The sequence below is a fragment of the Larus michahellis genome, chromosome 9 (genome assembly GCF_964199755.1).
Source record: "Larus michahellis chromosome 9, bLarMic1.1, whole genome shotgun sequence".
In the NCBI taxonomy this organism is placed as follows: domain Eukaryota; kingdom Metazoa; phylum Chordata; class Aves; order Charadriiformes; family Laridae; genus Larus; species Larus michahellis.
This window is the reverse complement of record NC_133904.1, coordinates 29154494-29180217: the sequence shown is the minus strand read 5'-3', so window position 1 is coordinate 29180217 and position 25724 is coordinate 29154494. Positions and strand designations below refer to the sequence as shown.

The 25724-nt window shown below is 46.8% G+C and overlaps 1 protein-coding gene across 21 annotated transcripts in view; it reads left to right on the top strand.

Annotated features, from left to right (window-relative positions):
* MBNL3 (muscleblind like splicing regulator 3) overlaps nt 1-23538 on the top strand; it is a 93028-nt gene extending 69490 nt beyond the window's left edge. For 5 of the 21 annotated variants that reach the window (XM_074601890.1, XM_074601880.1, XM_074601882.1 and 2 more), the window contains 7 exons: nt 2916-3116; nt 4576-4812; nt 12516-12666; nt 14974-15009; nt 17096-17190; nt 18654-18727; nt 21323-23538. In XM_074601890.1, the coding sequence (XP_074457991.1) occupies nt 2916-3116; nt 4576-4812; nt 12516-12666; nt 14974-15009; nt 17096-17190; nt 18654-18710 (777 nt within the window). In that variant the 3' untranslated portion in view covers nt 18711-18727; nt 21323-23538. Of the gene's footprint in view, nt 1-2915; nt 3117-4575; nt 4813-7214; nt 7269-12515; nt 12667-14973; nt 15010-17095; nt 17191-18653; nt 18728-21322 lie in introns of all 21 variants that reach the window. The other 16 variants (XM_074601892.1, XM_074601885.1, XM_074601886.1 and 13 more) reach the window with 11 other exon arrangements.
* The last annotated feature ends 2186 nt before the right edge of the window (nt 23539-25724 follow it).

Below are 25724 nucleotides of genomic sequence, written 5' to 3'. Positions count from 1 at the left end.
TGGCAGCCCTGGGCACACAGTTCAGGCAGGCAGAATCTTGGGAACGTGGCAGCAGGTGCCAGGGTATGGAAATGGGTGAATAAGTAGCAGCAGTGACAAAGAAAAACCCATCCTGCTCCTTTGTGCACCTCTCCGCAGGTCCCAGGATCAGGAGTAGGTCATACTCCTCGGTTGCTCTTCATGGACATCTTTGCTCACCTCAGCTTGGTTTAAGACGCCTTGGCCCATGCCAGTTGTTCCCAGTGAGCAGAGGGGCTGCTCTTGAGGGAACAGCCTTGGAGATGGGGACTGTGTTCTGGGTAGCAGGACCGGCCTCCAGTTTGTAGTGGCTTTGGTAGAGGGGCTCATATATCATCTCTTCGCAAATGTTTCACACCCTTTCCCAGCAGTTTCTGTTGAATTCACTCAGTGTGAGGCATTGCAAGCCCCCAGCCTTCCTCCCTGGCTGCATAAATGCCCTGGCATTCTCCACTTGAATAGAGGGAGGAACATCTCCCCCCTGTCTCAGAAACCAGCTTGGTCCTTGGGCTGGCTCCTGGTTGTGTGGGAGCCCAGGCAGGGACAGCCTGCCTTAAAGGATCTCCTGAAGTTTTGGAGGAATATCTGTGCCACACGTCCTCTGTCAGGATGCCCGAGATTCCTGCTGTACTGGGTGCTGGAAACACATAGGGGTAGATTTGCCTGCACGTTTGTGCAAGCCACATGTACTGCAAGGTTTGGGCTACTATGGGTACACAAAAATACGTACTGACAGCGTCTGTTGGGCCCCAGCGTAATCCCATGCAAACTGGCTAGGCTGGAGAAACCCCTTAAAACAGCATTTACGGTGCAAATGGTGACAGAAGTTCAGCAGACAGACGACACTGTAATTACCGGTGCTTGCACAAAAGAAAACAGTCCAATGGACGCTGCCTTCTCACTACAGCGTTGAGGGAGTCACAGCGTTTGAAGATCCGTAAAGAGCTTTTCCAGCAGCAAAAGCTCAAAGATGTTTGGGAGCCAAGGAGAACTGAAAGAGAGAAGAAAATGATTTAATAAAGGGCCGTGGACTGGAGGATCTCTGGGTTTAGTGGTTAAAGTCTCCCATCAGCTGCAGCAGGGCTTGGCTCAGGCTCAAAAGAAGGAAAATTGTAAATCCATCCCAGAGAGAGGATTATTTGGTTCTGCTACACTTAAAGCACCCAGCACCGCTGATTCAGGAGGCTGTGTCTCCTCATCGTGGGGGAGAAAGTGGGACGTATGCTGGAAGTGACCTGTCATCCCTTTTCCCATCATCTCAGGAGCTGCTCGCTGTCACTCTGACCTTAGGAAGGGGTTGTCGTTAAGCAAAGACAGGTTAGGACAGCTTGGCTGGTGGTACTGTGGGCTGGATTCTTCCAGACCGCAGCAAGCAAAGTGTTGCCTAGCGTATGAAAGTACTGGTACGAAGATGCTGTCAAGAAACACACTGTCCATGTATGCTTTCTTTTAGAAACCCACAAGGCTAGAAGTACAAAAATAAAAGCAAGGGGTTGGGGGGGGTGGTGATGTGTGTGGCCAAAAAAACCCACCCCAGGCCATTTTGTAAGCACACTTGCATTTGTTGCCGTGTGGAGGCTCTAGCTACCAAGGATGGCATCACATATGCCTGCAAATGTGAACAGCTTTAACTGTAACCCGGAGCTGACAGCGGAGCAGGTCAGAGCAGAGCAGAGATGGGAAGATACCAAGGGTTGTGAGTGGCAGGCTGCTTGCCCCAGGGCCAGTTGAGCCCCTGCTGAGGAGCAGGAGTGCTGCCTTGCAGGCTCTGTTCTGCAGGGGGGATTTTCCATCAGCTGGAATTGGTTTCATTCCCAAACACGCCTCAGGTCTGGTGCTTTATGGTCTTACAAACTCCCCAGCTATAGGGGCTGTGCTCAGACTTCAAACTGAGCAGCTTCTTAGGAGTTTGGTGTGGTATTGCCTGCCTAGCGGAAGGGCAGCTCCTTCCCCAGTTCAGGCTGGGGGACTGCTCTGGCCGCCAGCACTGAAGCCCTGCTGTGCTTGCAGGGCCTGCCCAATGCCATTTAGGGATCAGAAGCAGTCGAGATCTTTATGGCTCGTTGGTCTGTCTCCTCATGGGGACATCGCTCCTCACAGCACAGCTGGGCTCCTGGGCCTTGTGCTAGCCCACCTGAGACACCTCATCTGGTACGCTCTGTCCTTGACTCTTCCAAGCCCACGACCCACCTGCTCTTGACAAGGCCATGAGGTCTGGCAGATTGTGACACTAGTTAGTTTGGTGTCCTGTTGCTGCCATTCACGTGGAGCATAGGCTCTGGATGCTCCTGCAAAATGGTTTTTGTCTGGAGGCTGTTGACAGTCTGAAACAAATTCCGATGTGCGGAACGGTAGACCTCCAAGTGTACCATAGCAGAGATGCTTTGTCTGACTCTAAGTGATCCTATTTGTCTACCCGAGGCCAGACTAGCCATGGTAACGCTGAGCTCGGTGCAGGCTGATGGTGAATTCAACCACGTAGCTAATTGGGTTACCTGCTTCCAGGTCCTGGAGCTGCAGTTTGTCTCAGGGTCTCCGTACAGCATTGCGGTGTAGACATACAGAAGCTAAGACACGTATTTGGGAATGAGAAGTCTGTTTAATTTGGGCCTGCCCTAATTGCTGGCATGAAATCCTTAATTGTGTCATTAAACTATAAGGATCATCAGTATGCTTTGATCTGACAAATAAAGATGCCTTGTGTTCAGGATGAGTCACAAATCCGTGAGTCAGGAGAAACAAATGGATCGCAAGTAAATGGCGATAAGTGAACAGATTGGAGAGCACAGCATTTTGATGTTGCTAATCAAATTGTGTAAAAGGATTGAAGGCTTTGATGGGTGATCCCAGACAGAGCTTTTTGACTAATATTTTGGTTTTTCTCTTTCTATATGCAGACAACGTTTCCTGTGACTCCATCACTTGCAACAAGCCCCACGATGGCTTTTAGTCCCTACCTGAGTCATGTTTCTCCTGGGATGGGCTTGGTTCCTGCAGAGCTTTTACCAAATACTCCTGTCCTGGTTTCCGGAAATCCTACTGTTACAGTACCAGGAGGCTCTGCTGGGCAGAAACTGATGCGTACGGATAAACTGGAGGTATTTGAACGTCTGATACAATACTGCTGACAGAAAAGAACAGGGCTGTTGCTGTCTGCTAGAATGACCCGATGCAGCATAGTGCAGAGTTTAACTTGCAGCTTTCCCCACGCAGTCTGCCGCTCTCTGCTTGAGCAGATTCTCATGTGGGGGTCTGATTCCAAATCCTTGGAAGTCACTGGAAATTTGGGAGCAGTCTTCTGATTTCAGGGCGCATTCGAGTAAGGCTGGGGTGGTTGTTTTCTGTGTGATCTACCACACTAAAAAATGCAGGTAGATGGTCTGCCCTTTCACTGAGTTGAGTGGGAGATGTTTTGGAAGTAACAGACACTTTGCTCATCTTGAGATCGGCTTACGGAGCTTTTACAGCACGCTTCAAGCATTACGCTGCTGGAAATGCTGGCTACGGGGCTTTGGAAAGACATCTTCTTCCCTGCCCAGCTGGCTGGACGTGCTGGGCCTTGGTGTTGCAGGAGCTGTAAATGTCTTTCAAACCCTAAGCAGAGGATTTGCAGCAGATAAGGGCCAAGGACCTGAATTCAGAGGCCCCTGCAGGTATAAATTATAACCCAGAAAGGTAGCGGAGAAGGGTGTAATTTCAAAACACGTTGTTTTGTGTTACGTACTTTATATTGCTTTGCTGATTCCTTCCGTTCTCAGATGATGTCTCATCTTTCCCTGCGCTGAGTCTGAGAGCGCACTGGTGCATGGTCTATACCACCAGCTATAGACCTCAGCAATTTCTCTTAGTTCCTCAGACAAGGAAACCTTGCAGATCTGTATTGTGAAACCTTTTTCTCTGACTTTGCTGCTTCAGTGCTCATGACTTACGAGGATCTGCAGTATCTTCATAAAGCTAGCAATTTTGGTAACACCTTACAAACGCATTGCAGTGTAATCAAATGCCCTGTCACATAACCCCAGGGGCAGAGATTTACTGTGGAGGGCGGTAAGACTATTTATGTGAAAGAGGTTCTTATATTTAAGGAAAAGTTTGGAAAGATTTAATTTGTTGCAAATAACAGCACCATGCAACATTTAGAATTAAATACCCTACCTGGGATTATGCTTCATAACAAATACATAATCTATCTGAGACACAAATGGCAGAGTTATTAACGTTTAAGCTTTAGAGGCAGAGGAGGAATCCTGAGCTCCGTAAGTTTGGGCAAAATGATACGGACTTCCCGGGGGTCACTTTCCATTCTGCACAAATTCTGTACTTTGCTTGCATTTGGTGATCAGCCTTGGTAGTGTTGTGGGTTTTTTCGTACCCTGCACCAGCTGTGAGGAGCACCAGTTGCCCCAGTGACTGTTGGTATATGTGCTACCCAAGATGAGCATGGATTTAGCATACGCACGTAGTTTAATGTGGCCGACTGAACCGATAACTGTGTGTTGAAAATGCTGAACAAAGAGTAACTTGATGTGACTTTCAACAATGTGACTTTCTTTTAAGGTTTGTCGAGAGTTTCAGCGTGGAAATTGCACACGTGGTGAGAATGATTGCCGCTATGCTCACCCTATAGATATTGCAATGATAGACACAAATGAAAATACTGTTACAGTTTGCATGGATTACATCAAAGGTCGGTGCTCTAGGGAGAAATGCAAGTACTTTCATCCCCCTGCACACCTGCAAGCCAAAATCAAGGCAGCTCAACATCAGGTGAACCAGACAGCTGCAGCTGCAATGGTAAGCAGAACTCTTCTCAAGCTGTATTTCCATCGCTAAGTGATCTCATTTGTGTCATACGTGTCACTTGTGGAAAGTTGAGTGCTTTGTAAATGGCTGACTGGAGAGCTGAGAGCACGTGCAGTACGAATCGCATCTCTTCATCCTTTCTGTGTGCTCACCATAGCATGAAGCCCTGAGTGGCGCAGTACTTCTCACCAGCTAGGGACGTGGTGCAAACCCTGCGATTTTCTGACATGACGTCATGACGTGACATGAATGTACGTACAGCAGCACCTGGAACCAACACCTTCCCTGGCTAAGTCGTAGGTGTCAGTTTAGCTTCCTCAGTACACAACAAAAGCAAAAACTGCCCATCCCATAATACATCCTTTCTAGGGGGATCCTGGCCTGTTGAAGTCAGTAGCAAAATTTCCACTGACTTAAAAGCAGACAAAATATCAGTTGTTGGAACTTAGCGAACTTGTGCCTGATGCCTTTGCTGAGGCTTAGCGAAATGACCAGGCTCAAACCCAAGGGTGACTTCCTGACTTGGTTGTTACTTTGGACCTGGTAGAGATGGTCCCACCTGCATTTCAGCTTGAATTGCGCCATCTAATATCTACAGCTCTAAAAACAAGTCAAGGAAGACTTACTAGATCAGATTCATAGCTGGAGTAGATATTTGCCATTCTGTTGGATTTGGTTTAATGGAACGTGTTTATTCCAGAGGTGAGAGAGCTGGGATGTTCAGCCTGGGGAGGGAAGAAGAGCCCTGGGGGGATCTTACCCATATGTGTAAACTCCTGATGGGGAAAGTAAAGGCGACGGAGGCAGGCTCATCTCTGTGGTGCCCAGTTGAAAGGTCAAGAGGCAATGGGCACAAATTGGAATTCAGGAAATTCCGTTTCAACATAAGAAAAAAATTCTTACCATGAGAGTGATCAAACACCGCAACAGGTTGCTCCATCCTCGGAGATACTCAGAACCTGCCTGGACGCAGTCCTGAGCGAGCTGCTCTAGTTGACCCTGCTTTGAGCAGGGTGGTGTGTTGGCCCAGATGGTCTTCAGAGGTCCCTTCCGACCTCATCTGTTCTGTGATAATTATTTTTTTTAATAACTAATATTAAAAAGGTTCTTGCCTCCTTTCTGATTTAAAAGTAAGGCTACTAAAATTTTTCTAAATATCTTTTTTTTTTTTTTCTTAAAGACGGTTAAAGAGGTTGCTTTTCATTCATGGTGAAACATGATGCAAAACCAGGAAGATTCTAGAAATTAAACAACTTGCCCTCCTTGTAGCATCAATATTATCTGGAATGTAATTTGAAGAACCAGTTTATACTGCAATATTTATTTATCCTGCAGAGTTTATTTATTAGATTTCTTGCTATTTTTGTTATTGTTGAAACAAGAGCCCAGGTCTGTTGAAAAATAACCTTCTGAAGTGAAACTCGCGTTTTTACAATTGAATCTTTACTTTTTCACTAATTATCTAGGACACTGCTACTAAACCAAAGCCAGTGCATGTTTTATTCATGCCACTGGCTTCTCTTAAAAATGTAATTAACCTTATTTGTATGCTGTTAACTAGAACCTTTAAAATATTTATTGATGTCTTGTTGCATCACCCCTGCTACAAAAACAGCTTACATTATTCATTGACTTTTCAAGGTTTGATGCATTTACTGTACCTGTTGAGGAATAAGACTTTAATAAAGGGAAGAATGGTGCCCAGTTTTCTTGGATCAAAAAAAACATGCCAGACACGTGGGTGTACCTTCTAAAATAGATTTTGAATTACTTCAGACCTAAATTCAGAAGATCTCTCTGAGGGACCTCGTCTTGTGCTTACTTGACATGCACAAGTAGTAGCTTGACACACTTGGTTGAAGTCTGTGCAGCAAAGTCAGGTCCAACTGGGTCAGGCTCGTAGTCTCCAGTTGAAGATGGCCTGAAGCACGGGCTTGAACCTCCCTTCTCTACCGGTGGTCCTTCCCTTGCCAGAAGCGCTCCCGCTGACCTCTGCATGGCATGGAGCTGCAGAATGAGGGCTGAAGCCCAGCGCAAATCCCCCTGCGGGTGCTGATCCCCTGGGCGCTCCTCACCTGCTGTGCCAGCTGCAGTGAGGATGCTCTGCAGCACATGTCCCATGATGATATTTCTTTACTTTTCAAATTTACTGAGGCAGAATAGCTGACTAGCTGCTAGGCCAGGTAATTACTCAGCCACCCCACGTTGTGCATGCCTCGTCTTTTTAATATATTGTATAATGCATTCTTTTTTTCTTTTTTTTTTCTTCCTTTCTCTTCGCCTCCCCAAAATGTTGCTCTCTCTTGACACACCTCTGCTTGCTGTTTTTGTTACTGTGCTTGACCCCCCTCCCTGGCCCATTGCCATCATGTGCTCGCTGCCTGCTAATTAAGACTCAGCCAGCTGTCAGATCACTGAAGCGACCGCTGGAGGCAACCTTTGACCTGGTACTTGGACCTTTCACCTTCTCGCTTTGCACGTAACCATCATAGTCTGCATGAAAGCTTTCTGTCCGCGCTTGGTCTGTGGTGTTAGTGCCTGGGGAGACTGCCCATCCCAGCCAGAAATGTTGCAGTGTCCGCTCAGATATGCCAATTCTGCGCCCTGGACCCATCCGTTTACAGGCTGCACTTCGCCTCCTGAAACCCGGCTGTGTTATGGAGGCAGTGAACAACCTCGGGGGGAAGGCAGCGATGGGTTTTGAGGTGCTTTTTCAAACAGCAGCAGCTTTGGAGTTGTGAGACATGATGGTGCAGTGAGAATTGAACTCATTAGGTCTGCGGTGTGTTGGGTATGCCAGAAGACTGGGTGGTGCGGGACAGATCCAGCAACTTTTTGTGGTATGCCCAACAGCACAGCCTTGCCCGGCAGGGTCCGGCTGGTACTGCCCTGCAAAACGGTGTTCTGTGCAATGGGAACGGCACAGATTCAGGATCTCTCCAGTCCTGGCAGTTCCTGGCATTAGGAGAAGCAGAGGGAAAGAGCCAAGCAGCACCCACATAGATCTGTGCTGGATCATGTTCGGTAAGCTTGGGAGACTTCTGCTGCTGCAGCTGGCTCTGGTTCCCCCCCCCATACAGCAAAGGGACCTCGCTATGGGTGCCTTTTGCTTCAGGCACAGGATCCGCTCCCAAGGCTTCTGTCTGCAAGCTGTCTTTTTATAAGCTGTTTTTTATTATTTTCTGAGTCTCAAATATGTTCCACCTGTCTTCGTTACACTCATAGTGAGGTAAAAGTCATCCTTCCAGTCTGCTGTCCATCCTGGCTCCGTAGAAGACAACTCTTTCCTGTTCACCACAAATAACGAGGGATCCAGTGCATCCTACAAAAAATGACTCTTGTTGCCCAGCTGTAGGGGAGGAGAGGGAAGAGTGGACACAGGGGAGCCCTGAAGCCTTCAATCCAGTGTTGTTCCCCATTCCCAGAGCCGGGAAGCAGAGCTGATCTGCTCCCCTTCCCCTCTGAAAACTTGGTTTTGGGTTTTTTAAGTAGTCAAGAGTCTTCCTTATCCGGGTTTTAGACAACAGCAGTAGGAAACACGGTAGGACCGTGAAAGCAGTAGGACCAGCTTTCACCAGCAGTCATGGAATTATGGTGTAAGTGACGTGACAGCCTCTCACTCCCCAGTGCTGGCGGCTGGCACAGCCGCATCCCCAAAGCCAGCACGGGCAGTGACCTGCACGGTGCTTTGCAGCCCCCTCCAAGAGCTACCTCTCTATGGAGACACAGTCTGGCGGAGGATGGGAAAGCCCTTTAACTCCCCTACCCTCCTGACCTCTCCTGCTTAACAAACCCCATTGGATAAGTTACTTCTAATAGCCTTCCTGCTCTGAACCATCTGAGGATTTGCAACCGCCTTGTTGGAATGTGTCACCTCCTCTGAACCCTTTGGGAAGGCTGCACCGGAGGAGGATTCACGGTGTCCATAAGAGCGTGTATGATCCTCGCCAGGGAATGGGCGCTGCCGCTGCCCTCTCTCCGGTCGTGTTGTGTTCGTAGTGCCTTGGACTGAAGATGTGGACTCGGCCCCACTTTGCAAAGTGCAAAGGGGTGAAAGCGTGATCTGCTCCCAGGAGACAGCCATCTGAGGGGAACTTTGAGGTGCAATTAAATTGTCGGAAAGGTTTAATCCAGCCCTTGTCTTGCAAAAAATAACAAGGGAGGGTTTTTCACCAGCACGTGGGAAATTTTGACTTTGGCATGCAGAGCATTTTTATCTGTCAGTCATGCTGAAAGATTGCCTTCCACGCCATGCAGAGAAGTGGCACAAACCTCTTTGTTCAGATGCTTGTGTTCCAGCAGGAATGTGGCTTTCCCAGTGCAAAAAGGAGAGAGTGCCTGGCATTTTTGTAGTGGGAATTGTTCCATTGGGATTGGTGCAGGCTATCACATGGATACTGGAGTGAATTAACCCTTTCAGCAGTGCAGACAGGCTGATCGTGTTGCATAGGTTGCATACCAACGTGCGCGCACAAACACACGGCAAACACAGAAAGTTAGAAAAGATTAGTCAGAGGTCACTGCTACATCTGTGATGGTCAGAGCTTGTCCAGAGGGAAATCCCAAGCAGCAAGATGAGGTAAACTCACCAAGTAAGGATTTAGTCTAGCTCCTGTCCTGCAGTGGAGAGGCACTTGCTGCAGAATTTGGTAAGGTCAAAATGTGGTGAGGAGTCTCCCATTGCCTTTTGTAGGTGCTACAAGACACTCTTGGGGGATTCCTTCAGAACCAGGACATGGTACAAGACAGAACTGTCTCACCATAAGCTATTACAGTTCCTGCAGGTCCCGAGACCATTACAGACACTCTGGCCCATTTCAGACGAGACACGCTTGCTCCAATGTCCCTGCCAGATCCCTGTGCAGGAGCTGTGTTGGCCCCAACTTAATCGCGTGCAATTTTAGACACCTGGGCATTTGTAGATAGCCTTTCAGTGAGTGTTCTCCTGACTTTAGGCCCGTACGTCAATGCAAGGGCTGAAGAAGTGGTGAAGCCAGATCCTTCTGTACCCCTAGGCCCTCTGGCACCTTGATATCTGAAATTAGACGGGTTGGCAACAGGAGGAGTGCGTCTTCAGGGCATGCTCCTGTATGGATGCTCCCCCAACTGCTGGGATGGGAGAGGTGACCCAGAAGGCTGCGTCAAGCCAGAAGCAGACGGAGACAGGCTCCTGGCTCCTGTGCCCACAGAGCCCACCTGGCAGAGCTGGCCTTCAGGTTGCACAGCAGCTGCTGCAGTGTGCTCGTTTCACTAGAAGACTTTGGAAATGTTGCATTTATTTGGGTTTCTCCACCCAGCCGCTGTTGAGGGAGCAGTGGGGGTGCTTTCTCTCTCTTGCTCCCAAGGGGCTGTAGCAGGCTAGGGGCAAGGGTGATGTTGGCGAGATGATGGGGAAGACAGTTGTGCCTTGACGTCCCTATGGCCTGCGGGTGTTCGTATGCTCGCTCTGACTGCAACACTGGGCTCAGGGATTGTCCTGTAAGGAGCCAGGACATCACAGCAAGGTCTCAAAGCCTTCAGCTGTTCTGCTTTTGGCACTGCCATTATGGGATAATGGGCATTTTGGAGTGGTGACAGCCTTTGGCCAAGAAGCAAAGAGTCAAAAGTCCATTATGTGCCTGGCAGAGTTGCTTTGCTATAATTAGTAATTTTTTTTCTGAGGGGGATTTTGGAAGCATCTGAAAAAGAATGTTTTGCAATCATGCACAGTAAGGAGCACGAATTTAAGCAGCAAGTTCTTCAGTCACAGTGTAAGTGGAGCTGCTCCAGTCTCTACAAGCTGCAAATCTGTCCCATGCCTGAAGGAACGTTCACGCAGCCATCATTAAATAGGCGAGATGTAGATACTGTCAGATTTAACATAGATATCAATGAAGGCTTCCCTAGAAATGGAAACTCTTAGGTGTTTACCTAAAAGATCTTCTCTCAAAATACGGACCTTAAGCAAAAGGTTTTGGTTGTCTGTGTGTGAGAATGTTGTCCCGTGTTTGACTGCTGTCTTTTGGTTCTAGCCAGAAGAAGTCTGGAAAGATTACGTCCCAGTGCTAGCACTGGATGCCTGCTAGCATTAGCAGAGGATGTGTGCATGTCTGAGGGCAGTTTTGTAAATGCAATTTCTTCTTCCAATTTTCTTTTTTTTTTAATATTAAAACCACACAAAAGCCACCATGTGAAGAGGTAGGATGGAGTAATGTTTTGCCTGCAAGTGTCTTGCTTAACATTTCTCAGATGAGCAGTCTCCTATGGCAAATTAAATTTAAAGTGAAACCTGTTTCTAGATGGTGACAAACTGTTGCAAGCTTTCACTTATATTCTGTTGTGTGTTGATCTTCATAACGCTTTAAAATCTCTACTTATGTCCTCTCTTCCGAGTACTGCCTGTTTGTAGCCTTAGCCCTTCATTAGCTAAACCTCCTCCATTACCTACCCTTCACTGTCACCTACTAAAAAATTAAAAAAGGAGTGATAACCCTGTTTTTCAGCCATTGCTTTGCTACATGATATAGACTAACACAACTAGGCAGAAATGACCTGATTCTGCATGACTTCCACGTGCGTAAATCTCATTGACGTCAACGGGAGCGTTACGTGCAAAAAGGACTGCAGGGCATAATTAAAAAGGACCCTTTTCTATCACAATGTGGAGAAAAAAATGTGGTTTCTACTTGGGTACAATGAAAAGATGTAAATCATTAGAAACATTCCCGTCTCCTAAGAACCTGACATACTACTTTGCTGTTGAGACATGCTTGGGTGAATGATGAGTAACTCACCGAGAAAAAGTTCCTGAGTCGGGTTAATGCTTTTTACCAAGTCTGATCATGAAACAGGTTTGACAGGGTGGAATAAACCCAGTGGTGTGATAGAACAAAAAGAGAGGATTTGCCTGATAGCGAGGTCCACCTAAATCTCGGTTCAGACACCAGACTTGTGAATGGCTTTTTCCATTGTTAATGACGAGTGAGCAGTATTTAACTGTTGGAGGCCAGCTCCTAGAAATTGGGAGTGGATCCAAATCCGCTGGTGGTGCAGGCGGTGGAGAGTCAGGCCTGTTCTTGACCACGTCGAGACGAGTGGAAATGCATTTGACTGTGAACGTAATGTTACGGGTATAATTGGCGACAGCTACGGCTTTACCGCCTGGACACATGGGTCGGCTGCACGCAACTGTGCACGCTTCCACACATGCACTCGTACGTAGAGGGAGGTGTTGGGACAGGCAGAGGCAAGCATCCCTTATTCTTCCATGGCATTTGTTCCTTATGCTAATTTTATTGGGTTTTAGTAGTCATCTGCTATATTTCTCTTAGCTGGTTTGGTTTTTTTAAAGACTTGTTGCCTGCAACTGCTCTTTGTAGTACCCTGTCCAGGTGATCACCTCTCACCTTCCTCCTCCTTGTGCCTTTTTTTCCCCTGTGTGCCCAAGTCAGTCCTGGTGAAAAGCTCCCTTAGCATCCCTCTGCCTCAACTCGACCCCTCCTCCTGGTGCACTTACTAACTGCTTACCTAGTGAAGTTGTGGTTTCACTTACTCCTCCTGCTGTGATTTAGCCGCCCTTCTCTTCCCTGTCTCACTAAGTTGTCACAGTTGCAGGTGATTCGCAGCCGAGACCCCCTGTTATTTATTGCATGCGTGATCTACATCTGGGCCCCTTTTTTCACTCCGCTTGTCTTTAATGACTCCCTTATCCACAGGCCCTGCCGCCTGGTGCACTTCAACCTTTACCAAAGAGGCCAGCACTTGAAAAAAACAATGGTGCCACCACAGTCTTTAACCCAAGCGTTTTCCACTACCAACAGGCTCTAGCCAACATGCAGTTGCAACAGCCTACGTTCATCCCTACAGGTAAGTGTCTCATTGCTTTCCCCAGCATTGTAGTTGTTTTTTTATGACCTAGGCGTTGAGCTAATGAGCAGATCTGTAAGAGCCCCTAGTAACAGAGTATTAGTATGTAGTTTTGGGGTAAAAATGGATGAAAAGTTAATGTTTAATGTTTGACTTCTTTTTTTTTTCCCCTTCACCTACTACAATTCAGAGCTTTTCACTTGTAAAGATCCCTTCTTAGCCTTTTTTTGTTTGGTTTGGGGATTATTATTTTTTTTTAAGCAGTCAAACTAAGAAAAATGTCTGCACGTTTCTTGAATTCATACTTGCTGTTTCTTCTCCTTACGGTTCAAGTAGTTAATCCCAAATTAATTCTTTGACTCTTGCGTAGCGCTCGCACAGACTCATGTTAAAATGTCTTGCGGGCCTCTATGTAGATCCGCGTGCTGACTTGAAGCTGCAGGTATCCTTCTGAGCTTCTGCCTCAGTGACCTACATGTTCCAGCAGCCATGGTGTTTACAGAGGGAACTGTTCCTCTTTAGTAAATACGAATTACATAATCCTCTTTAAAGGCATATATTTCCCTTTTGCTTGTCTTTTGACCAGTACGATAGCCTAAGCTTTTCAAAAGCAATTTAACTCCCAGCTTTTAAGGTCTCGGAGTAAAATTGAAAGATGCAATTCATACAAGGACTTGAAATACTGATGTGGCAGATGTGACTGATGACTAGCCAATTAACCGCTGAAATGAAAAACAAAACCTGCTTAGAGTAGTAAGTATTATAAGTGGCTGAATTAGGAATATTCCAGAATTGAGCGCTCGTTTTTCAGTATCATTATTGTCATTGCAGAGCATCGTAAGAAAATGAAGGCCCAGTGTTTTTAATGTTTGGTGCTGTATTCACTTGCTGGATGATATTTACAAAAACATACCAAGTGTTTCTCTGGGCTGGCCCCTCCAGGTGAATGCCGTGGACCTGCACCTTGGCCTTGCCGTTCCTTGCGGTCAGGGGAAAAGCTTTAGAGACAGTCCTGTACTGAGACCAGACTGTCTCAGGTGTGAGTGTGGGTCCAGAGCTGGGACCTAGACCCTGTGCTCGTGTGACCTTGCTGTTATGGGAGCACTTGGGCACACTCAGAACTTGGCGGCTGCCAAGGTGTTCTTCCAAGGAAGTGGAGGTTTGTACGAAGAGACAGGGGGAGGGACTCAGCTATCAGCCTCCCGCCTTGTGCTCTGCAAAGTGCCCTTGGAGGGGATGGGCTGGGCTGACCTTACCGCAGCTCTGTTAGGTGCCAAGGGAAATACCTCTCCGGGAAACACTGACGCCTTTGAGAATGCCAAGTCCCCCAGCTGGCTACACGCTCCTCTTCCTCAAGGTCGCCATTGCCAAAGTTGACATAAGGACATGCGTTTCTCATGCGAGCACCATAAATTAGCTCTCACCCAGCACTCTCAGTGTGCTGCTGTGCCGTGGCTCGTGGCAATGAAATTATGCGCAGGGCTGATGCGTAACAGGTCTGTTTGCTGGCACCTGCTCTCGTCTGCAGACATTAATGCTGGATAGAGCAGCGCACTTCCAGTCAGAGGACGGATCGCTGATGAATTTACGTTACGCATCCCCATTTTCCCTCATGCGTAAGACTGCAGGTCTGGTCTCAGCTGTTGCAGTGCTCTGGAAAGCAGAGCAGAGAGGAGGCACGTAGGAGCTCACACCGAGGGGAGCGAAAGTCAGCTGTTGCTTTTCTTAGTTTCTCCGGTTCAGCTATTGAGAGATCGGCATCATGGGTTGCCATGGCAGGGGGGAAGGTCAGGGCGTCTGTTGAAAATGGCATCATCACTACAATTGCTTCAAGTCCAGAAAAACACCTGCCTCTTTCAGCTTTAACTAGAGACTTCGAATCCTGGTCCCAGCTTGCAGGAGGAAATTGCTTTTGGAAAGTCAGTTTTAACATGAGCATGACATTCCTCTAAGGGCAATTTGTTTTCTTTTGACATGATCAGAAAGAAGGCAACATACGCGATACCCAAAAAAACCCAAACAACCCTGATTTCTAGGGTAGATCGTATAATTTAATACCAGGGTGGGAGAAGAAATATATTCTCTACTACACAAGAATTCAAGAATTAATTTGGTTTGCTATGATCTCTTAGAACTGGTTTTAAACTATTTATGTACCAATATGCAGAATCTGTTTGCATGTGCTTAAATACCGAATGCTGCAAAGAGAATACCTGCTTTTTAGTTAAAGTGATTTCTAACACTGAGGCTTCACTAATGAAATATCCCTTTTGTTCATCTTTCCACGCTTCAATGCATGGTGTGCAGGGTCAGTTCTGTGCATGACACCCACTGCAAGCGTTGGTAGGTTTTTCTACACAAACTTCTCAACTTTTCCTAATCTGAAAGAGACAGCAAGTTTAGTATGCATCAGTGAGAACCTGGGTGGCTGAGTGGTGTGACTGTCTATCCGCTGTCTTCTTTGAGGCTTAAATGGTTGTATCCCTTTTAATTTCTGTGCAGTGCAGTGTTTCGTGTGACTAATAAGAGAATCCAAGGTGATGTGTTCCCACGCCTATTTAGTTCCGCTGCAGAGATAAAAAATTGTCACTTAAATGTCTTTACAAGCCATTTAAGTCATCCAACAAAAGGAAATAGCAATGGGAGGATCCTGTTGGTTTATTTTTTTTGTATCAGGCATTAGGTGGATTAGAGTTTGGATTTTTGGTTGTCCTTCTGAGGACATTTTAGGGGACTGGTTTAATAAAGGTGCTAAGGAGGAGCACGTCTGGGGTCAGCCCTTCTGCCAGACCAGGGCGCTGCTGTACAGCGAGAGAAGCAAGGCTTAGACCATGGTCTGGCTGGCGATTCATCTCTTCGGTGAAGTGTCAGCCATGCAGGTACAAGGGACAATAGGGAGGTACCGATGCTGGTGCATGTGGGAGGCAGTGAGGCGTCAGGGCTGAGTACACATGCTCATTGCTGCTGCAGGCATCCAGGATGTTCAGGCTCAGCATCTGGGTCCTACTGGGAACCTGTGCAGGTCTTGGAGGGATCTTCCCCTCTGTGTACAGCTGCTGGCCACAGCAGGATGGGTGAAAGCTGAGCTTTCATTCTCCAACCAAGGTTATACAAGACAACCAGCATCCAGGTGCGTGCCTGCTTCAGCCAGAGGGAGAGAGGCAGGAGCAGGAGCCCTGGGGAGGGTGCAAGGCTTTTGGGGAGCGGGTCTGAAAGCTTTGGCAGGAATGGCTAAGCACCCTGCTCTCGAACCTCCCCATCCCTAGAGCACAGGGACGACGCACCACTTGCATGATGGGGAGCTGAGCCCTTCAAACACACCTCTGCCTGGAGGAAACCCCAACCCATGTGCTCCAACATGGCTGGAGCCCCCCACCAGGGCTGGCCACGTCTGCTGGGGTGGAGGGGAAGGCAAGTCTGCTGCCCCGCTGCATGTTTGTGGGGATGCCAGGACCTTCGAATGAGCTCCCCAGCCCTGCAAACCTCCCCTGGGTTTGGGGGATGCCCGTGTGTGCCCCGGAGCATCCCCTCCAGCACCGTGGGATGCGCAGCTTCAGGAGGCTGCCAAGCTCCCTGCTGCTGCGTTGTCCTTCCAGATGCTCTTTCTGCAAACTGTAGCTGTCGAGACGCATTTGTGTATTTTACCCTCTTGGCCCCCTCCCCTCTCCATCCTCCCCCCCCGCCCCAGCCCTCCAAGAGGGGAGTTCTGCCAAACCCTCTAGGTGGAAAGGAAGCACGCTGAATTTGTACAGAGAGAGCTCCGGTTGCCAGCCGCGCGTTTTCCATGCCTCCAGCTCTATCCCGTGCCGAAATGTTGTCCCCGCTAGATAGAGGCAAGAAAACCCGGTGAAAGGGCTGCGGCAGTCGCTGCAAAGTGCATCATGTATCTGTGGTTGCTGGCGGGGACAGGGTGGGGAGGGAAGGGGACAAGCTTTCCCAGGTGGGTGGGAGGGTGCGCTTGCCAAAATGTCCCCACCCAAAGGAACATGCACTGGCTGTGTCTAACTCCCCACGGGTGCGAGCTGATGTGGGCTTTTGCTAGCACACCCACCCTCTCCCCCCTTTGGAAATTTGGCCCTTGGAGTCTAATACATCATTGTTCTGCTTATAAATGTACTAAGTGTTGAGAATGTTTTGGTTTTTTCCTTAATTATAATTGTAATTGGCTTTTCCCCTTCTCTCTTGTTTATTTTTTTTCCCAACGCTGTCTTGCTTTGCACTGTGATTGCATGCTGCGCCCCGATGTGTCCTTCATGACGATGTCACATGGCTTGTTGCTGTGATTCCTGCCACGCCCCCAAATCCACCACATGTTGCCATGGTTACATTTAAAAAAAAAAAAAAAAAAAAAAAAACAAAAACAAAACAAAAAAATATATATATACGCTCCACCCTCCCGTATGTCGCTTCCATGGTTCCCTTCCGAAAGTGCCCATGATGCACGGTGCTACGCCCACCACTGTGTCTGCAGCAACAACTCCTGCCACCAGCGTCCCCTTCGCTGCAACAGCTACCGCCAATCAGGTTTGGCCCTTTCAATGGCTTTCTTTCACGTGTTCAGATCTCGAGGACCGGGCGAGGGCCGGATCCTGCGTGGGGCCGAGCGCCTTCCCGACCCGCTCAGCTCGGCGCAGGCTCGGGCGCGCAGAGGCAGTGTGTGCGTGCGTGCGCGCGCGTGTGTGTGCGTGTGTGTGTGTGTCCGGGGATCGGTGGTGAGGGATGGGCGGCGAGCCTGGCTGGAGCATAGGGATGGGCGATTGGCAGGGGTCCAAGCGCTTCTCCAAAAAAAAACACCCCCGTGCCCCCTCGGGTCCTGAAAAACCGGGCTGTAAAACTCCTGACCATACCGTCAAGACCTGCAGCACTTCTGCTTTCAGTCTCAAGCAGAAATACCACCCCGAGCATCCTTCCTCCGTGGTATTTTGGCATGTCCTCTCCTGGCTGGAAAGTGGAAGTGAAAACACAAAGCGGCTTCCCCCCACCGCAAGATTGGACTCTAAAAACATCCCCCCCCCAAAAAAAAAAAAAAACCAAACCCAACCAAAACCCAAAAAATTGGGAGCAAGGCTATGAAGTGTGAAGCTTATTTACACCAGTAGCGTCACCCATCCCTACAGAAGTGACTCTGGATGTGCAGTACGTGCCATTGTAGCACTGCCATAAGTGTACAGGATTTCATGCATGTCTGCCGAGCCATAATTCTCTCCAAAACTTTCCTCTGAAGATACTGAGTTGTGATGGCTGCTTCCGCACCAGTCCTGAACTGTATATGCACAACCTGTCCTAGTGATGCTTCCTGATAATTTGGTGTGCCACAACTTTTCCCAGTTAGACCAGAAACATTTCAAACACTTTTTTTTTCTTGGGTTTTTTTTTTATTTTTCCCCTCAGTACTAATTTTAGCATTTTTATTTGTCATGCTCTCAGGTTTAGAGCTATTGCAAAGAAAATGGGGTGTCACTTTGTTCTGTAGGAGGCTGTTAGCCATGACAAATGTCAGTAATATCTCAGGGGGCTTCCTCTAGTCTTCCGCTAGCGCAAGGTCACGAGGCTTTCAGTATAAGTTTCACCTGCGTAAGACCTAGGCAGTGTTTTACTGCTCACAGTAGGGATTGCTAGTGTTTTTCTGTGCTTTGTTGTTATTTTCAGGTTGAGCAGTATACTCATACTGGTCATGGGAAGAAAGCAGAAATTCCTGTGCAGCGTTGCTCTGTGGCTGTGTGAGTCCTGTTTCAGCCAGATAGTTCAGGGCATTTCTGTCTTACTTGTAGTCTATGGAGTTAAAATCCCAGTACAATCAACACAAGGCATCAGTAGTGATGCAGCTACGTTGTACTTAATGTGTGGCAAAATAAAGACATCTTGGGCGTGGATCCCGTTTTATAAGACACTGATGTACTTACTAACCTGAAACTGAAGACAGAATGAGCAGCCCGATCTCAAGACAATGTTTTAATGTGTTGTGTTCTTTGTTTTTTTTGCTGTAGATATCCCAGTTATCAGTAGATGAACTGAGTAGCAGCATGTTTGTTTCACAGATGTAGAAGTTCCCGACAGAACAGTAAGTTCCCTTTCGGTATTTCTCTTTATGGTGGACTGCTTTGTACGAGGGCGCTGCATCCCCCAAAAAGGGGGCTGGCTCGGGCAGAGGGACGGAGCCTGTGGGACCCCAGTGGCTTCACATTCCGCCTACTCAACTGAAACACAGCAGCTGCAGCACAGATACGGGCCCGCCCCATGGCTTACAAAAGGCAGCGTCCCCTTGTCGTGTCTCCTGTGTTAACGGCGTTTGTAGCCTCCCCTCTCGCATCCCCCCGAGTCTGATGGCTGTGTTTACAGGTTACTCTCGCTCTGCGTGGCTCCCAGCTGCCTGCAGGTGCCTCAGGGATTTGCACTATTGATGGCAAAGACTGGTCTGGTAATGAGTCAGCTGAAAAGGCGTAACTTCTCTTTTGCTGTTAGTGGCATACTTTCCTGGGGTAAGCAGGATTGGGTCGTCACCAGCTGCTGTGCGTCTGCAAGGCTGGCTTGGTTCGAGCAGAGATCTGCCGTTCAGCTGCAGTGGGGGCCTGGCTCATGGTGGGTTTCTTCAGAGGTCTTTGTACATGTTTAAGATGAGGATGAGTGCCACAAGCAACATATCCTTCACGCTACCTGCAGCTCCTGGGCTCCTGGGCTTCTCTGAGTGGGAGCGATGGAGAAGTTTGTCCTTTTCTTTGACTTACAGAGCATCACTTCACAGCCGTAGCAGCAGCGTCATTTTTCCATTGCTTTTATTTGTGAGTGTTCACTGATGTTCATGAGATAAAATCCCTTGAGGGTTTCAGTTAATCGCTCTACTTTTTTACCCTAAAAGAGTAAAGAGTAAGTTCAGCCAATTCAAGAAGAGGTCACAAGATTTTCCCAGTGCAGGCCATTTAGTATACACAGGTGTACAACCCGCTTCTTCCTTAGGTCATGTAGGCAAGTGCTTGAACTCTGGAAAATAATTTAGCAAGCAATTCTCTAATTATATCTTTAGCAATCAACAGAAAATACTCATATTGGTAGTGGCCTTTATCTCTGCCGACGTAAATAAACTACTGTACGTATAAATGGCGCACTAACTGTGGCCATGGACCCCTGTTAGTCTAGGGGTGAACGCTGAGCTATCCCTGTTAGAGAAAATGGGTGTTACGCAGTGTACTTACTGCTCTCCCAAACAACAGGCAGACGTGACGCCTGACATGTTAGCCCATTTCCATAACACATGCAAAGAGTCCGTTCCACCCGATACGGAGGTTATTTGCATGGGAAGAGCCTCGTTCTTGAGCTCTTTGAAATTGTTTTCCGCATTTATTTTAGGAAGCTTCTTTTTTCTTGATCCTTTTCACTTTTATGTACGTGTGCTTAAACTCACGCTGTCAATAGTTAGTGATTTCAGACTCGGCAGGGAACTTCCATAGGGTATATTTCTTTAGCGAGTAGGGAGCACGGTGCAGTCTGTCGAAATAAAGCGTCACCCGCGCTGCTAAGGACTGTGAAAAACCTCTGCTTGGAAGAAGGAGTGTCCACATGTTGAATTTGCTGGGATTTGCTGGGGATCAGGCATGGAGAGGGTCTAGGTCAGAGACTTCGCCAGGACGGTGTGAGTGCGTCCGTGAGCCACCGCTCTGCCACTTGTCCCCTTAACACCTCGCAGCTGCGGGACATAAACCCACCTTCAGAGGCTGGCAATGTTCCCCGGCGCCCACAGTGCTCACAGACCCACCGGTGACCATTTCGATGTGGCAGCATGTGTGTTTTGATCCGGTTCCTGGGTTGTTACCCGCTGTGTCCCTGCCAGCGAATCTCTCGGACACCTGGCTTCATGCTGCCGCCCGAGTATGTGAAGTTGTGCATGTGCTCAAGGGTTTTGCCAGACGAGGTCCTTGGTGGGCACTGTGCAATGCTGAGGGGTGATTCCCAAAGCTGCCCTGAGTGCGAGTCGGGCAACTGAAACGCTTGCTGCTCTGGCAGATGTTTTTCTTTTCCTCCATGGTTGGCGAGGTCCTTGTCTCCAGGCTGGATAGCCTAGCTCTGCTGTAGACAAGAGTCTTGGGCCCTTCAGGGGAGGATTTTCATGAGTACATCCCAAGAGGGGCGATTTGCTCCCCAAAGAGGGTCCCCTGAGCACAGGGTTTCTGTGTCTGTACTTTGTCTCTGGGCCCCACTCACCTTTGGCTCGTGGCTCCTTAGGATCAGATTTTGATGTCACTACCCATCCCTCACTTGGAAGGAAACGAGAGCTAACGGGGGTCAGGGGTTTCCCTGGCCCTCTCCTTGGTCTCTCCCTACCTACTGTCCTGTCTCAAAAATCAGGCTATTAATCGCCCACCTCCCTCTTTCGCTAATTGTCTTGTCAGCATGTGTGGAGCACACTGGGAACGGAAAGCCCTAAGTGCAGATTAAGGAGGATGCCAAGTGTGTTATTAGCAATTTCACCCTATGTCAGAAAATTAAGGGAATAAAATGTTTTCTCTCTGCAACCTACTAATGGCAACCTCTTGGGCAACGCAGTGAGGATGCAGATGTATCTTATTAGAGTGACTTATTAAGATATAGATATTCCTCTCTGTAACTTCTCACTCTTTCTTTGTTCTTGTTTTTGTTTTGTTTTTTTTTCTTTCCGCTGCAGCAGACCATGTTGAAATTCTGAACAGTAAAATTATGGAGCACCAGGACTTCTTGGTGGGAAGCTGCGCATGGCCTTTCTGTATATATCCCCTCTTCCCTCTATCGTTCTCTACCACCTCTACAGTAAGCCTGTTGCAGCCTACATGTTAACCAAAAACTGATCAATGGGAATGTCAAAAAAAAAAAAAAAAAAAAGCACTATAGAAACAATTAACAAACAGCGCTCTGTTATATGAGATATACAAGTAGAAAATTATAATAGACTTTTATAACACATTACTTTAACACACTTAATCATTTTATGACTACCATCCTGATAAGTGCATCTGCACAGCGGACTGTTGGTTTACTGTATACTATCGATGGATAAATGTTTGTCTTGTTTTTAAAGTGTTATCTTACTGTTTTGTTTACATCATAGTCTATTGATTTGTTTTAAAGTGTACGTCATTATCAAGTATACTCAATACCATTTTTTCATTATTGTTATGTCTTAAGTTTTCATATACTGTAGGTTTTATGGGTTTTTGTTTGTTTTTTACTAAAAATGTTATTGTGGGAAACAGGAATTATGTGCTTGAAAAACGTGACACAGGAATGTTCTGCCCTTTGCTGGATTTTGCTCTTAATGTCAGCTAAAGTCGCTTGTGTTAAATGCTCCTTTTATCGTTGAAAATTTGCCTTCAGAAAGAGTCTCCAAATTTTTTAGTTACAAGTGATACGAAAGGACAGCTGTCATTTTAGTCCAGTTCAGGGTATTTGTTTCAATACAACGAGCTGATTCTGGAAACTTTTGGGAAAAAAAAAAAAAAAAATCCCCAAAAGCCCACCCTCAGTAAGGGGACAGGAGTGATTTGCTCAGACTGTGGTAAACATCACGGGGTTTCTGCAGTTCTGGTGTCCATTGAAGTGCATTCTCAGCTGCAAACAGCGCACAATCTCTCTTGCTGTTCTCATGGTGCAGTCCAAAAAAAAAAAAAAAAAAAAATAATAGGTGGTGAAGGGAGAGAGCTTCAGTTGGGCAAAGACTCACTGCGCTGGAGAGGAGCAAATGCCAGATGTTAGCTGGAGTGAGCCCGCAGCCGTGACTTAGCCCAGGACGGGTAATACCGTGCCCGGGGGCTTGTCTCATTTCGGCCTGAAGTCTTTACCTGGCTCTTCTTGAAATTTTGTCAGTGTGTACCGATTATTTAATCACCGTTTTCCATAAGTGGGTGATCTTACCCCATGATCTCTGGCCCTTTAAAGCAAACACCGGTAGCAAAGCAAGAAAAAGCTCAGCGTAAGCTTTCTACCGTGGATAAACGTTCACCTTAATGGAGCTCCGGTAGGTCAGTGGATGTATTTTGGCACCTTCTACTTGATCAAGAGCAACGTTTGCCACACAACAAGGGCTAGTTCTCGATACCTCCTTTTCATACGCACGAATTAAACCATTTCCAGCCCCTGCACCCTGGACAGCCCAGCCTGTCGTTAACGCTGCATTGCTGAACAATCTGGCTGCAGAATGCATTTTAGTTGAGGATACAGCCACATTCATCCCCCTCATAGCTCTACAGTATCATTGGCGTTATGGAAGAGATGGATTTGCTCCGGTAAATCCGCAAACTCGGTTCTAGGAGAAAAGAGAATTGTTATCAAAACCAAGCAAGAGGCCAATTCCCGGTGTCTGGAGGACCAGCCACCCCAAGCTCACAGTGGTCCTGTAGGGTGCCAAATTTTGACAACCAGGTTGCATTTTCTTTTCCAAGTTCCTCGGCCCTGGTAGGGGACTTTCCTTGCCCCCTCTCCTCCAGCGTGAGCACAGCTGGTTTGCTAGATGTGTATCTCCATGGACCACAAGCGATGGAGGGGCATCTAGGGCACAACCAGCGTGTCCCAGAGCAGGCGCTGCCCGTGTGCCCATGGAGACTCATTCCTAGCAAGAATCTTTGAAGGCCCCAGCTCGAAAAGACATTGAGGCAGAAGGAATCTCTCCATTAATTCCAGCAGGCTTTGAACCAAACCCTGAGAGAGGGGGGAAAAAACATTCCCCCCCCTGCCCCCCAAAGCCCTCCTTGCTGAACCCTGTGTGTTGACAGTCACGTTGCCCAGCCATCAGCGTTTACGAGCAGCAGCGTTGCCTGAAATCAGACTCTCGTTTTTATATTGGCAACCACATACCTGTTCTTTTCACCACTGAGTTTCTGTTTCCCAAAACCATAACGTTGTTAGTGGAAAAAAAAAAAAAAAAAAAAAGAAGTGGATTTGAGTACTTCCTGTTTGAAATTATTTGTGTATCAAAAATGGGTTTTGCACAACCTGTGCCAGTGCCTCAACAAAGAACAGAGCTGATCTTCTTAAGCCAGAAAGGATGCGTTCAAGCTTGTATAGCTTTATGAGTTCAAGGAGGTTAGAATTTTTTCAGTGCTAAATGGATTTTTGTATATCTTGACACTTTGATGTAACCTCCTATTTTATTTATCGACTTAAACATCTGGCATAGATGTGCATAGAATGTAAACCTAGAATACAGCTGTTTTCCTGTCACATTTAAAGCACTGAAAAAAAAAAAAAGGATTTAAGGATTATTTTTTATTAAAGAGGTCCAATGAGGGATGTTCAGGGTAGTTATATTAGGTGCCACAACAGTTTTTATATTGCTGGCAAATTTAGAGTTAATTTGTAAATGAGTTTAAGGAAAGAAAAGCTTGAAGCACTAAACTTCACCAAATTCAAAACAATCTCGGCAAAAATGCCATTTTGAGGTAGCACTATTTAAACTAGTTGTGCAATGACTTGCTCTAATTTTCTTTGTTCAAGAAAGAAAAGAAAAAAAAAAAACAGTCGCCAGACTATAAATTTCCTAAATAGACTATTACAAAGTCACCGAGCTAGTAAGTGACTCTAAACAAATGTCATAAAAGCATGAATATCATCCTTTATTTGACAAGAGATGTATGTAAGTTTGTTTAAATCAATATAATTTTAGTGACATTTTTATAAGCTTCCCACTTTCCATGAACCTATATTTTTTATTTATCCAAAGTTATTTCTCTTTGTCCATTTCTCTCAGCCTTATGCAAACAATATGCAAGAAATGCTGAAACTTGGATAAAACGGGTCATGCAGAGGGAAATTGAAAGCTGAGATTGATCATTTTCACGAGAAAAGGTTGTTAGTAGTTTCAATAAAAAGTACTGCTACTAAACTGTAACATAAGCAGACAATAAAAGAGGGATTTAAAATAAAATGGATTCATAAAACTATTAAGATTATTTTTGTTAAATACAGTGTTTTTAGTAATTTGGAACATGATTTCACAATCAGACGTGGGTTGGGTTTTTTTGGGTTTTTTTGGTTTTTTTTTTTTAGTTGGGAATTTCTAGCCGATGATTTTTGACTGTGTATTTTAGCCTCGCGATGTTCCGGTAACGCGTTACCTCCCCGGCCAGCCCGCACCGACCCCCTTCCCGCACACCCCGAAGCCCTTCTCTCCGCCGCCTGGCACCGCGCTCGGAGCGTTCCCGAATGTCGGCGCCGCCGTCGGGCTGCCCACCAGCCGTGGCCGCTCCAGCTTCCCCACGGCACGGTCCCCCTGCCGGAGCCGGGCCACAGGCATCGGGGCGGCGCTGGAGATGGGCTTGTGTCCGGTGGGTGCAGCCGGCCGGAGGAGCTCGTGTGGGGCGAGATGTCTTCTCCTCCGGCTTGCGGGCTGCTGGCTGGGGTGGTAGAGTAGCTCTGGGACAACGCGGGTCCACCGTGCTTGAGAAAACTGGAGTCCTCGTTCTGTTTATCCCTTGTACATTTCACAGACATGAAAATTGAAAAAGGTGAAATTTATGAGGAAAATCTAATTTCCCATTCCTGTTGAATGGATTTAGTTTGATATTGACCTGATTTTACCATGTGCCTGTTGAAGGCCTTAGAGTATATACTGTATGTTAAAGACTGTAATAACTTTAAAAAAAAAAGAAATAGTTGATAGCCTAATCCAAATGTAAATATAGCTACAACACGTCGTTAGTAGGCTACAACTCATTAATTCATGTCATTTATTTTCATTTCTCTACCATTAGTTTTTAAGGTTTTCATTATTGCTTTTTTTTTTTTGATATCTTTAGTAACTAATGAATTTAATTTTGAAGGAGAGTTAGAGAAAGTTTAAAATTTTTAATACATGTATTCAGCCCATTTAGTTATATTCTAAACCAACACTGAAGCATGGTAAGGTATAGAATACAGTCCATAACTAGTTTGTATAGTTTACAGTTTAAGAACAAAATTAACTTTGTATGTAACTCCTACAATGATAGATTCATTGTTAACTAATTATATTAAGTTGTTGTTGCTATGGCAACAAAACTACAACATGGCTACCTTTGTATACATTATTTGTGAAATTTTCACATGTAAATTAAAAG